This window comes from Mauremys mutica, chromosome 11 (genome assembly GCF_020497125.1).
Source record: "Mauremys mutica isolate MM-2020 ecotype Southern chromosome 11, ASM2049712v1, whole genome shotgun sequence".
In the NCBI taxonomy this organism is placed as follows: Eukaryota; Metazoa; Chordata; order Testudines; family Geoemydidae; genus Mauremys; species Mauremys mutica.
In genome coordinates, this window is record NC_059082.1 from 16,248,545 (window position 1) to 16,261,811 (window position 13,267).

The following is a 13,267-nucleotide window of genomic DNA, read 5'->3' on the forward strand; positions in this document are numbered from 1 at the left end:
CGGTTCGCCACTCCAGGCCAATGGGGGCTGCAGGAAGTGGCACGGGACAAGGGATTTCCTGGCTGCCGCTTCCCGCAGCACCCATTGGCCAGGATCGGCAAATCACAGCCAGTGGGAGCTGTGATTGGCCGAACGTGTGGACCCGGCAGGTAAACAAACTGGCCCGGCCCGTCGGGGCTTTCTCTGGACAACTGGTGGCCCCAGTTTGAGAACCACTGGTCTAAACTGAACTGTTTGGTTGAAATGTCTTGGTTTCCACACAAACCTCATCAGGAAGATCTGGTTGGAGATGGCAACCCCAGAATAATCAGTAGCCCAGAGCTTAGGGTACTCACCTGAGGTGTGGGAGAGCCATGTTCAAATACCTGCTCTGAATCTGGCAAAGCAGAGACTTGAGCCTGGGTCTCCCATTCCATGCTCCAGAGTTCATTTCAGTGTCTCCTGTTGGAGCTGTTCCGCTTTGTATAGACAAATGAGTATTCATTGGGCCAGGGAGAGGGGGTACCAGGCAGAGCAGTGAATTGACATTGGATCTCCCACATCCCATGGGAGTTTTCTATCATCTGGTGGTTCTGGAGATCTCTTGCTCTCCCCCACTGTTCACAAAGAACTTGGAAAGGTCTCAAGTTTGTTCCACATCAGAACAAAAACCATTCTGAAACCTCAGTGTTTTCCATGAAATGGAAATGATGATTTCCACCCAGCCCTGGTTTTAGGCTTCTAAGTCATTTAGTTGCTTCTGGAAATTTTACCTCAGATCTTCAACTGGGATCAATCAGCACAGCTCTGCGAGAGACAATAGGGCTGCAGTGTGAACTACATGTGAACTGCAGGGTTTTCAATGGAACTACGCTGACTAACACCAGCTGGTTTGTTTCAATATCAAGTAAAGCTCTTGTCATCAGTTGGAAAAAGGGTCAGGTCAGACCTAAAACAACTCAGTCTGTCCAGTAAACAACTAGCAGCATCTCTGATAGCCTGGAAAAATATTTTTTTTTCACTTCAGGGGATACATTTTAGTCCATCCACCTCTCTGTTTGTGTAACTGCGCACAAAGATGAATGAGCCCAGATGTGGCTTAAATATCTGATGTCCCCCCCATTCCCATCTCTTTGTCTTCTCAAGTTTTTTTGTCTTTTATTATAATATTATCACTTGCTCGACATGCAGATTACGGCAGAGTGTAATTAGCATTTCATATGAAATGGCAAATTCTAATTGAATCTTAAAAGCTTACACTATCACTTAATATGTAAATTCATTGGGACAAGGACCGTCTTTATGTTCAACGTGGTTGTACGGCTCCTGATACAATAGGGTCCTGGTCTCTGACTGAGGCTCCACAGTAAAATAATAATAATTAATAGCATTATTATTATTTATTATTATCTCTAAGTGCCTGGAAAACTAAATCTGAATGCAGCTCCATTTTTGTACATGCAGATTAAGGACGTTGTGGGCTACAACACCCTGGGACACTGCTTCTTTACTGAGGATGGGCCAGAGGAACGCAACACATTTGATCACTGCCTTGGGCTGCTCGTTAAACCTAGCACTCTCCTGCCATCTGACCGAGACAGTAAAATGTGCAAGATGATTACAGAAGGGGCATACCCAGGGTACATCCCCAAACCCAGGCAGGATTGCAAGTAAGTGGAAATCTTTTTTGTTTGTTTGATCTTTCCCTCGCCTTGTAGGATTTGACTTTTTTTATCCATGAAACACAGGATTGGGTGTATATAGTTGAGTACTCTGCTGTCAGGAATATGGGTCGTGTGCTCAAAAAGATAGGGTGGTTGTCTCTGCAGGATGTTTCCATGCTATTTATACATTTACACAGGCAGGGTATAATTTTGCTTAGTATTTTTAGTGTAAGGTCAACTAAAGTGCTTGTTATCGCAGATATTCTTGCATGCATCCCTTTCAAAGTGCAGTATGAAGACAAATGGCCCTGACTCTGCATTGCCTTGCATCTCATTTACACCCCCATTATGTGGGTATAAAATGCTATTACATTCAGAAAGGGACAGACACTTCCACTTTTATTCATACTGAGTCGTACTCTATTCTGCAGCTAGTCCCACTGATTACAGTGGAATTCCTTGTGGAGTAAGGGTACTATTCAGGGTAAGGAAGGGTGGAAGAATCTGTCCCAACAGTCATATTTTGCATCCACTTGGCATATACTGTAAGGGAGTAAACTCAAACCGAAGAGTTGAATTCAATGTAGTTCAGCAAGACCTTGGAACGTGGCTATGGAATATCAAAGATTGCCTAAGCATAGAGTCCTTGCTACTAGTCACTGTATAAGTGAGTGCATGAAAGTTCTTAAAGCCCATTTCTATTTGAGGCAAACTCTAAGCCCAGCCTGGCAAACTGCTGAGTGCCTCCTAGAAAGTGCTAAGCAACCTCATCTCCCATCTTGCAAGATCCAATCTTCTAATGTGTCTTTTCAGATCCACAAAACCTCAACAGGGCAGATTTATGGGATGGATCTCAGGAGTGGTTGAAATGAAAAGCACTTTAGCCAGAGTTCTTTTTGCAGTTTATCCCATTACTCTGTAAAGATCGACTTAGATGAAGTATAGGAGAAACATGGCCAGCATGGCTGCCCTCTCTGTCTATGAACCCGCACAATCAATGCACGCATTCTGGAGCTAGGGTTTCACTGGTAACTACGGCTAGCTAACAGCAAGTTTTAGGCTTTGTGACATCAGAGGGCTAACTCTTTTTTTTCCAGCTTCTTATCGAATTTTTGAAATAAAATTATAGGGCCAGATTCTGTCCATTTTTACACATGTTGCTTTGTACCTTACTCTGTGAATAGTCCTCTTGATTTCAGTGGGAGTATTCAGTCTAAGGATGGATATGAGAATCTGGCCATGGACTGAGAAGCCAGTGGGGGATGGCAGTGAAGCACAGTAGCATGTGGAAAGTGCAGATGCTAGGAGATTGCTATGAAAAGCCCATAGAAACACTTTGTCAAAACCCTGGCTAAACCAGTCTCCAGGGAACCTGGAGCCCCATTGTAGGGCTTTTCTTGTCTATGACTTGTGCAATGACACATTTACCTTATCATGAAATATAATTGACAGCTAACAGCTTCATACCAGGATTGGGATTTCAGTAGAAATTCTTCATTTAATTCCTGAGGTCTTTAAAGATAAGGCCATTTTGCTGCATCTGCAGATGATGGTGACAGCTGTGATATGATGAGAGAGAGAGAAAGAAACCCCAGTTTCTACACCCTCTAGGCAGTAGCTTATCCGCTTTATGATCTGACCTGCCTGTACTGTATGCAATGAAATGCTAACTCCTTTGTGTGCGCTTCGGGTGTCACTTTCATGCTCTTCTTTGTTCCTGATCTGCAGTGCTGTATCCACCTTCTGGATGGCCAATCCGCATAACAACCTTATAAACTGTGCAGCTGCAGGATCCGAAGTGAGTACAAAGGTTTCTTATTTGGGAAAATTCAGAACAACTGCAAAAGCCCCGCAACTTTTGGTTCTCACTGTTTCCACTGCTCAGGCATTTCTAAAAGCCATATATTGATGCAGCTAGTGCTGCAAATGCAATCTCCTTTGCTTCACCTGCCCTTTTCTGGTCATTTGCTGAAGTTAGGGACTGCAGATCTGGATTACTTTTAACAAAATTCCCAAACCAGAGCCTGTATAAATTAAAGACCCAACCTTCCTACTTCCATTAAGTCAATGGTAAAGCTCCTATTGGCCGCAATGGAGACAGGCTCAGTCCTAAACCAGTACTTGAATGGTATGTAGGGCTGTGACATTTAAATCCATGCTAATGCGAATTCTAGGGAAACTCTAACTCAGCTCAATTGTCTTTGTTTGTTTATTTTTAATTGAAAAAATAAACAAACTAAAGTATGTTGCCCACAGTTTCCAAATCTCCATGCTTAAATGTAGGCACCTATATCAATTTTGGGCACCTAAATAAGTGGTCTGATTTTTCAATGATGCTGAGCGCCTGAAGCTCTCATTGATGAAAGTAGGGTTTGTGGGTGCTCAGCACCTCAGAAAATCAGGCCAGTTTACTTGTAGGTGCCTCAGTATGGATGCCGGAGGCTAATTTGAGGTGGCCTGGAAATGCTGGCCCTAACTGCTTTCGTGTGTGTGTGTGCAGGGGGGGGGGGTCTTTTCCATAGAGTTACAGAGCAATACCACCTACTGTTATGTGTCCTGAAATCTGCTGGCTTTCACCTCGCACTATTTCCTGGTAAGCCCCTGTACTGATGTAAATCTGTAAAGTTCAAGTGAAGGCTCACGCTGTCTATTCCCTTTGGCAGGAAACAGGGTTTTGGTTTGTTTTTCACCATGTGCCTACGGGCCCCTCAGAAGGGATATATTCTCCAGGCTACACTGAGCACATTCCAATGGGGAAATTCTACAACAATCGGGCACATTCCAACTACCGGGTGAGTCTGCACGCAATGAAAACTATCTTCATGTCTAAAAACACCACTCGATTTCTCCAGCTTTCTGAGCCTGCAAGCCGTTAAGTCCTGTGATTTCTGAGTCACTACAAGCAACTGCAAACTAATTTTCAGCATATGTATCTACAAACAAAGTGGCTTGTTTGCTGGTATAATAGAATTACAGATTCTGTTTACATTGGATTCACTTTACTATTCTTGGGCTAACGTCTAAACTTTCTCATGGGACGTTGAGAGATAAGAGGGTCTTATTGTCACTCCTTTCCACCAGGTCATCGGTCTGCTTTTGCTCTTCTAAAATGGTGCTGCAAGCTGCATCTTTTGGCAGCTTGCCTGGTTATAGATCATTGCTGCCAATGTTAGCCATTGATCAAATAGCATCTGGTAGACGAAATAATATAAGCTCAGTCTAATCACTTTCTAAATCTCTTTACTTATTCAGCCCAGACATATTACCCTGGGAAACTGTTCACTGAGCTTCTGAGCCTTCATCTGTTACTTAATGTCTTTAGATTGCAGCATGTATTTAATTGGCTAGTGAGATGGGTTGAACAGGTGCTGGAAAACACAAGGGGCTTTTTAAGGGGCTGCAGACAGAAGGTGGTAGAGTGGACAATCCTCCTGTTTCTCATGCCACTTGCAGAAACAGTAACCTTGAAAGTGGGCCATGCTGAAATGATGCATTATAGGACACAGCGAGTGGATGATGCTATGACACAATTCTCAGATGCACATCTTCTAGGAGCAGCACTTCTGGGCAGGATTTCACAGCCAGGTTGCTTGACTATCAACGGGAATGGATTTTTACTTAGCAAGGGGCTGGTATTTCAATTCATCTCCAACTGGAGTGGTAATAATTCTAATAAAATACAAATATTTTTCTGGAGAGCCATGTTGTTAGCTAAAGATTCTCCAAAAGCATAAGGCACCTACCCAAGTCAGAGAGAGCTAGTGACTTTGAAGAGAGTGACGTTTTGCTTAAGTGATCAGGACAAATTTAACAAATTCTGGTCCTTCTTAAAAATCTTTGCTTTGTACTTTAAATGTTGCACCATCTTTCACTGGTGTTGGTCTAGGTGGTGTTTTAAATGTAGAAGGCCAGATCCTCAGCTGGTGTAAATCAGGATAATGCCTTTGACTTAAAAAAAAAAAAACCTTGGTGTTTTACACCAGCTTGAAGATTTGGCCCAGAAACTTAAAACGACATCATCATTTTCAAGCGTATAAATACATCACAAAGTTCCTTTTCCTCCCCAGGCTGGCATGATCATTGATAATGGAGTCAAAACCACACCAGCATCTGCTAAGGACAAAAGGCCTTTCCTGACACTGATTTCGGGGAGGTAATGCATTGTCCATGGTTTGATTTGGAAAGTTATGTGTATAACACAGTTTGAGGGCTGGATCTTGCTTCCCCTGGAGTCAATGGGAATTTCTTCATTGTTGTCAGTAGGTGTTGTATAAAATTCCCTAATGAGCAAAAGGCTTCACTTTCTCCTTGCCATCGATGGGGTGCGGCCTACCCGTTCCATTGCAGTCCGACACTCTCCATGAATCTCATTGGTGGGTTTGGTACTTCCCACACAGCCAGGTATAACCACAGTAGTTGATTTTACAAGCTAGCTGGTGAGGAGTGTAAACTCAACCCATTAGGGTGATTGTTTTAAAACCCCTGATAATACTTCAGAATTCTACCAAGGACTGTTCTACACTAGAAAGTTAAGTCAACCGAGTTACGTCACTCAGGGATGTGGAAAAATCACAGCCCTTAAGAGAGAGAGAGAGAGTTAAGCTCACCTAAACCCCAGGGTATACAGTGCTAGGTCTACAGCATAATTCTTGGTCAACCTAACTACCGCCTCTCAGAGAAGTGGATTTACTATAGCGACAGAAGAACCCCTTCCATTGCTGCAGTAAGCATCTACAGCCGAGAGTTTGATGTTGCCTCTTCATACACCAGAATATGTGCCTTGGAAAACTGGCTATGGCGTATACACACAGTAGCTGATTCCAAAAAAGTTTGTGCCTTCCAATTTGAAGGCTGGAATGAGCCCTAAAAGCTTAGCAATTAAAGAGTGTTGCTGAATGACAGTCAGACTTCCTGGGACAGATTCTGTGTTGCGTAGAACTGTTGTAAATTGAGAATAACTCCATAGACTTCATATTCTGCTTTCTGTTAGAGAAGTATCAATCCATGCTAACTCCTACTTCCGAGAGAGTTATTCCAGATATACACTGGTGTAAATGAGACAGAATCCATCCGAAAGTGAATGTTTGTTAGTGTCTAGAGAATTCACTGGGATCTGTGATTTCACCATGAATACCAAGTGACCTCATAATGATGAAGCCGGCAAAGTGATGTTCATTTGTTGGACTCTTATGATCATTATGCTCAATTTAGGTTGATGTGATGGCTTATTAAGTGAAATAAAATGCTGTTGAATATCTGTTAATGATTTGACAGCCTGGCTTCACTCCACATTTCTGACCCATGAAGTTTAATCTCAGTGCTGCCCATTACTGGCACTGACATGGATGCCAATCTGTCAGATTTTTCTAAACTGCATTGTATTTGACAGAAGACACTTAGGGCTTGTCTATATTACCCACTGGATCGACGGGCAGTGGTCAATCCAGCGGGGTTTAGACTCATAGACTTTAAGGTCAGAAAGGACCATTATGATCATCTAGTCTGACCTCCTGTACAAAGCAGGCCACAGAATCTTACCCATCCACTTCTATAACAAACCCCTAACCTATGTCTGAGTTATTGAAGTCTTCAAATTGTGGTTTGAAGACCTCAAGCTGCAGAGAATCCTCCAGCAAGTGACCCATGCCCCATGCTGCAGAGGAAGGCAAAAAACCTCCAGGGCCTCTGCCAATCTGCCCCGGAGGAAAATTCCTTCCTGACCCCAAATATGGCGATCAGATAAACCCTGAGCATGTGGGCAAGACTCACCCGCCAGCACCCAGGAAAGAATTCTCTGCAGTAACTCAGATCCCATCCCATCTAACATCCCATCACAGACCACTGGGCGTACTTACCTGCTGATAATCAAAGATCAATTGCCAAAATTAATTGCCAAAATTAGGCTATCCCATCATACCATCCCTTCCATAAACTTATCAAGCTTAGTCTTAAAGCCAGATATGTCTTTTGCCCCCACTACTCCCCTTGGAAGGCTGTTCCAGAACTTCACTCCTCTAATGGTTAGAAACCTTCGTCTAATTTCAAGTCTAAACTTCCTAGTGTCCAGTTTATACCCATTTGTTCTTGTGTCCACAAGAATCTAGACACAATAAATCAACTGCTGAGCGCTCTCTTGTTGACTCCCGTACTCCACCAGGGTGAGAGGCGCAGGCGGAGTCGACAGGAGAACGTAAGTAGATCTGAGTACATCGACTTCAGCTACATTATTCACGTAGCTGAAGTTGCGTAACTTAAATCGATCCCCAGGCCTTAGTAATGATAAGGATAGCTGCCCCCGAAGAGCAGGAATAAATGACACCCCAACATGCAGTGTAGTTGTAGCTGTGTTGGTCCCAGAATATTAGAGAGACAAGGTGGATGAGGTAATACCTTTTATTAGACCAACTTCTGTTGGTGAGCGAGACGAGTTTTTGAGCTACACAGAGGTTGGTACAATAAAAGATATTACCTTCCCCACCTTGTCACCCAACTTAACATCTTTCTATCTGGGCTTACACAAATGCTGTTACCCAGGTGCAGGCTGACAGACAACAACTGTGGAAATGCTTTACTGCTGTTTCCATTTATCCCTGCCTTTTTCCTCCATGACTCCCCAGACCATCATTTCACCATGTGTGAGAGCTTGCGAGCTAATAAATCTCATTATTAGTGGCCTGGGTGACTTATGGTAGGAGCAGCAAAGAAGATGTCATCATGGTCTCCTCAAAATGCTTTCACTTTTATACCATCTTTGCTTTTCCACACAATGCGCAGTTAGCCTGCGGAACTCACTGCCACAATATATCCATGTGGCCAAGAGTTGAGCAGGATTAAAAGAAAAGAATTGGACATTTGTATAGATAATAAGAATCTCCAAAGTTATAGTTGGGAGGATTTTAAATAATCCCAAGAGTTAGAAAGGATACAGTGTCATGCTTTGGGACATAAACCAACATTTAACTAAAGGAAGAAACTTTTCCTGGGACGGGTTATTTCACGACTGACTATTGGAGCTTTTCTCGCCCATTCCTGGTAGCTGGTACTGGCCACTGTCAGAGAGAGGCTACAGGACTGAATGGTCCATAGGTCTGATTCAGCGTTACAATTCCTGTGTTTAGCAGAAATAAGGTTTAACAAGTCAATGCAGCAGTTGAATCTCACTGGGGTAGACTGCCTTCCACTGACAACAGTTTCTGCTCTTCTTGTGTTTGCAGATATAGTCCACACAAAGATGCTGACCCTTTGAAGCCTAGGGAGCCTGCGATAATTGAACGCTTTATTGCGTACAAGAACCAGGAACATGGAGCCTGGCTGAGGGGTGGAGACGTATGGCTGGATGACTGCCAGTGAGTTTTGCCTTATTTCAACCCTCGGAGTTGAACTCCGTGTTCATGGCAAGCATAGTTGTGGTTAGACTATTTATATCGCTTTGCACCTTGCATATGGTGATGATTAAAATAAAAATGAAACATTAAGAAAACACAGGCATTATTTTACGCAAACAAAACCTGTTTTGTCCGAAGGGAAGAGTCTGGTGAATTGTTTTTGAGTGTGCTCTTTGTACAGATTTTCAAAGCGGCAGCAAAAATTGGCTCAAATAAACCATTCTATATGAAAAACGAAGAGCTTAAAATAAACAAAATAAATCATAAGCCTAACCAGCCTCCCCGGCTAAGCTTGGGTCATGGTTCAGTTTTATGCGGTTCAGCATTGTGCTGAATAAGCCAGTACCAAGGAAACAGACATAAAACTATGCATCATGATAGAGAGGGAGAGGAATTGGGAAAATGCACATTGTACGCCCTTTGAAAGCAGTTTCCTGTGCTGCTCAGAACAGACTCTCTTTGCACTTGGGAATGGATGATCTTCTTCAATTTCTGCTTCTGATCCAGTATCTTGATAGCAAGTTAACCAAGGCAAAAAAGTAAAAGCTAGTTTACAGGGTACATTGCACTACGCTAGTACAATTGTCTGCCCGTATGTAGTATCCAGTGCCTGCAAAAACTGCCTTACCTTAGAATAATCCAAGCCTTTTAAAGTGACCACTGGCTATAAACTGGCCTTAGTGAGTCCGTGAGACAAGCAAGAATGAAAGTAGGTCAGAATGGACAGAAATATGATATCAAGTCTTCTTGTTACTGTCCTTCATATGGACTGTGTTAGCCAAAAATGTTTAACATTCCTGCCTTTTCAGATTAGTTGCATGTTATTTCGACATTTGCATTCGTTACTGAAATACCATAGTTTCTAAATAGTTTCTCCATCTTATCAGTTTTTGGCAGTGTCCTTTGGAGTGCATCTGAGGCTGCAGCCTTCAAACTGTAACTTGTTTTTATAGCCATAATCACAGAGTTAATTTTCATTTCTGTTGCTACAGTAAGACCTATGTATTACATTAACAAAGCAAATATTAATGTGGCATGCAGTACATGAACATTTCATGGGGCTGGAAGAATAATACATGAAAAGTAGATAGCATGTAATATGCTACCACCTACTGACTGAATCAAGGAGATTGTTTTTATTCTGTTCCCACTGATTTTTGTCTTGTGCGTGACAGTTTAAATTCTAGCACCAAGTTGTAATGGTGATGCTTGTGTCAGTATACAATAGAGATGGGTTCAAACTATAACATTAATCTCTGTATCTGGATTCTAACGTCCTCCAAGTTTGGGGGGTGTTTGGAACTGGCATTCTGGTCTGGCCCATTATAAAAATAAGAACCATTTGTAAAATTAAGATCCAGGTCCAGATTCGGAGTTTGAATCTCACCAAAGCTCAGTAGCGTTTTGATCCAAAGTTTTGATTCAGGTCTCTCTCCAGTCTGTGTCTGATCACTGATGAAACAGAAGTCAGAACCTTCTACACCCTTTTAAGCTACTGCATAGAAAGGCTATATGACTTGAGTAATAAACACAGAGGTGCATAAGGGGGGAATGTGTGTAGGGCAGAGGATTATTACATGAAAGAAAATAGTTTGAGACATACAGGACTTCCTTAAATAACTTTGAAAGGGTCATGGTAGACAGAGATGTGGGGGAGGGGAGAGACTGATCAGTATCCAATTAGTCCTTCTCCCTGCAATGGCAGGATATAATCCCAGTTAAAGATCTATCAAACTACCACTGCACTGGATCTATACACCTTATGAGCCATGCTAGAAAACTTTTTTTCACAAACTGGAATATGAACAAAATTGCTAACGCTTTTAGTTGGCCCCACCCTCCCACTTAACATAAGGGAGCTTAATTTTGTTAATTAACCCCATCCCTCCTTGTTCATATTAAAATCCTTACTGGTTTGGATATCTCAGTTTGGCATTGCCTACCTTTGGGAAGAACAAAGGCTCTGTATCGTTGCGTGTGAAGCACCTCCCCACTCTTTTCTCTCATTGCAGATTTGCTGACAACGGCATTGGCCTGACCTTGGCAAGGTAAGCATTATTCGTTCCTAGTTTGCCATCCCCCTACTTTGGCCTATGTTTCCAAAATAGAGTTTGCCATAAGCAACCCCTTTAACATACAGTCCTGTCTCTCCTAGCGGCGGAACTTTCCCACATGACGATGGTTCAAAGCAAGAAATAAAGAACAGCCTGTTTGTCGGTGAGAGTAAAAACGTGGGGACCGAGACCATGGACAACCACATTTGGGGGCCCGGAGGCCTGGATCACAGTGGAAGGACTCTCCCCATAGGCCAGTAAGTTTTGCCCAGCACAAGTGAACAGTTCCCATCCTTTCTGTTTGTTTAAGTTTATATATTTTTTCAGCACTATTTGGTGTAATTTAAACTGAAGAAATTATACACAGAGGATTTTGTTTCATGTCTCTTGTTCTCAAGGTCCTCATTGTGCAGCTGCTGCTGGCAGGCATGTGCTTGCAGGGTGCCAGGACAGCATCAATACCTGCTTCGTGAATGGGGCTCGGGAGGGCGGCTAAAGTAGAGGAAGAGTTTGCTAACTGGGCCAAGCTTTTCAGCTGTGTACATGTAGTCAGCAAGGGTCGGGCAATGCCGCAATCTCCACCCGTATCAGCTGCCAGTCACCAAGGAAATCTCTCAGGACCCCTGCCCGGGCTTTGGACCAAGCAGACTTGCTGCTGGGGTCGCACGATCTTTGTGCCCTTGTTAAATGTTTTACAAGCTGCCTGTGAATTTCACAGGTGACCTCGTCCGTGATCTCGGTGCTCTGAGTTGGTTTTGCAAAGGCAAGGATATTTTCTTGTTGTTTTTAAAAATGTAACCACCCCAAGAGAAGCCTCCAGGGCACAAAGAGCTTGAATGTCGTATCTTTCTGCATGACACTCCCCAGTTCTGCTTGTCAATGGAGGCCCAGTCGGCCTATCCTCTATACCAATAGTGAAATGGTTTTTTAGTACCCTGTTCTACAGTCCTTTGTCTTCAGTGGAAGTTGTGTGTAAGAACTCCCGAAGGCAAGGAGCACTCACTTGAATGAGAAATTCTTGTGTGAGGAAGGGCCGGTCATGTGAGTAAGGGATTGTGGTCTTGTTTATTATGAGCAATCCTTGACATGTTTTATCCAAGCCCGTTAAAGGGTTAAAACATCACAGTCACTCAAATAAGAATGTGAAAAAGCATGTGTCTTCTCTACCTTTCCACTGGTATCTAAATGATGTCTGGGTTAATGTGCTCTGCAGTGTGTCAGCTCCCTTAAAACTGTATCCTAGGCAGTGCAACAGGTTTTTGCTTCTTTGAAGGCCAGTTTTTATTTTATTTGTGCCAGCTGTCTTGGGATTTTAGCCCTGCAGTGATTCAGAATGAGGAGTGCAGATGTGATCGGTTACAGGTTTTGCTACTGCTGCAGAACTTGTTTGTGATTGCAGCATGAATTTTTTCTTTTTAAGTCAGTGCCTTGGCATTATCCAGTGTTCCTTGCCTTTAGGAGTACAGATAAAGATGATCTGCTTAGACACGAGAGACCTTGACTGAACTCCTAAGAACTGAAGGATTGCACAGGCTAAAACAAAAGCAGCACTAATTCAGAGTTATCCTGCTGGCTGGGCAAAATAATATCAGCTACAGAGCAAGCATCATGTGGCTATCCATTATCTAAGATACAGATTGATGGTAACTCATTCTGACCAAATCTCCTTCTCTCTGTTTTTCAAATATGTTTCAGCAATTTTCCAATTCGAGGGATTCAGTTCTATGATGGGCCGGTCAATGTCCAAAACTGTACGTTTCGCAAGTTTGCTGCACTGGATGGTCGCCACACAAGTGCCCTGGCATTCCGGCTCAACAATGCCTGGCAGAGCTGCCCCAATAACAACGTCACAGATGTTCTATTTGAAGACGTTCCCGTGAGTTATTCCTTCAAATGGGCTCCTTGTCATTTGGTTTTGGACGTGAGTGTGATGGTGAAAAATGTGATTCACGAAATGGCCACTGGGAAAAACCAACATCAGAATTGGAAGCCTAACAACCTAGACCCAATGATTGCCACTTTTTTAGCAAATTCGGTGTAAATTAGGGATAAGAAAACTGGTTTGAATTAAAAAAAATAAACAAGCCCAACTTTCTCACAAACTCAGAGCAAACCAGAACCGGACCTATTTCCCCCAAAGCTTGTTTCCCATATAAATAAATAGCATTTCTATTTCCGTGAGCCT

The 13,267-nt window shown here is 42.9% G+C and overlaps 1 protein-coding gene across 1 annotated transcript in view; it reads left to right on the plus strand.

Annotated features, from left to right (window-relative positions):
* Window positions 1–13,267, plus strand: part of LOC123344548 (cell migration inducing hyaluronidase 1) — a 144,030-nt gene that overhangs the window by 112,613 nt on the left and 18,150 nt on the right. The window contains exons 14-21 of the mRNA XM_044980893.1: window positions 1,444–1,649; window positions 3,372–3,441; window positions 4,307–4,435; window positions 5,711–5,796; window positions 8,858–8,989; window positions 11,041–11,076; window positions 11,184–11,339; window positions 12,778–12,958. Coding sequence (XP_044836828.1) covers window positions 1,444–1,649; window positions 3,372–3,441; window positions 4,307–4,435; window positions 5,711–5,796; window positions 8,858–8,989; window positions 11,041–11,076; window positions 11,184–11,339; window positions 12,778–12,958 — 996 coding nt within the window. The remainder of the gene's footprint in view (window positions 1–1,443; window positions 1,650–3,371; window positions 3,442–4,306; window positions 4,436–5,710; window positions 5,797–8,857; window positions 8,990–11,040; window positions 11,077–11,183; window positions 11,340–12,777; window positions 12,959–13,267) is intronic.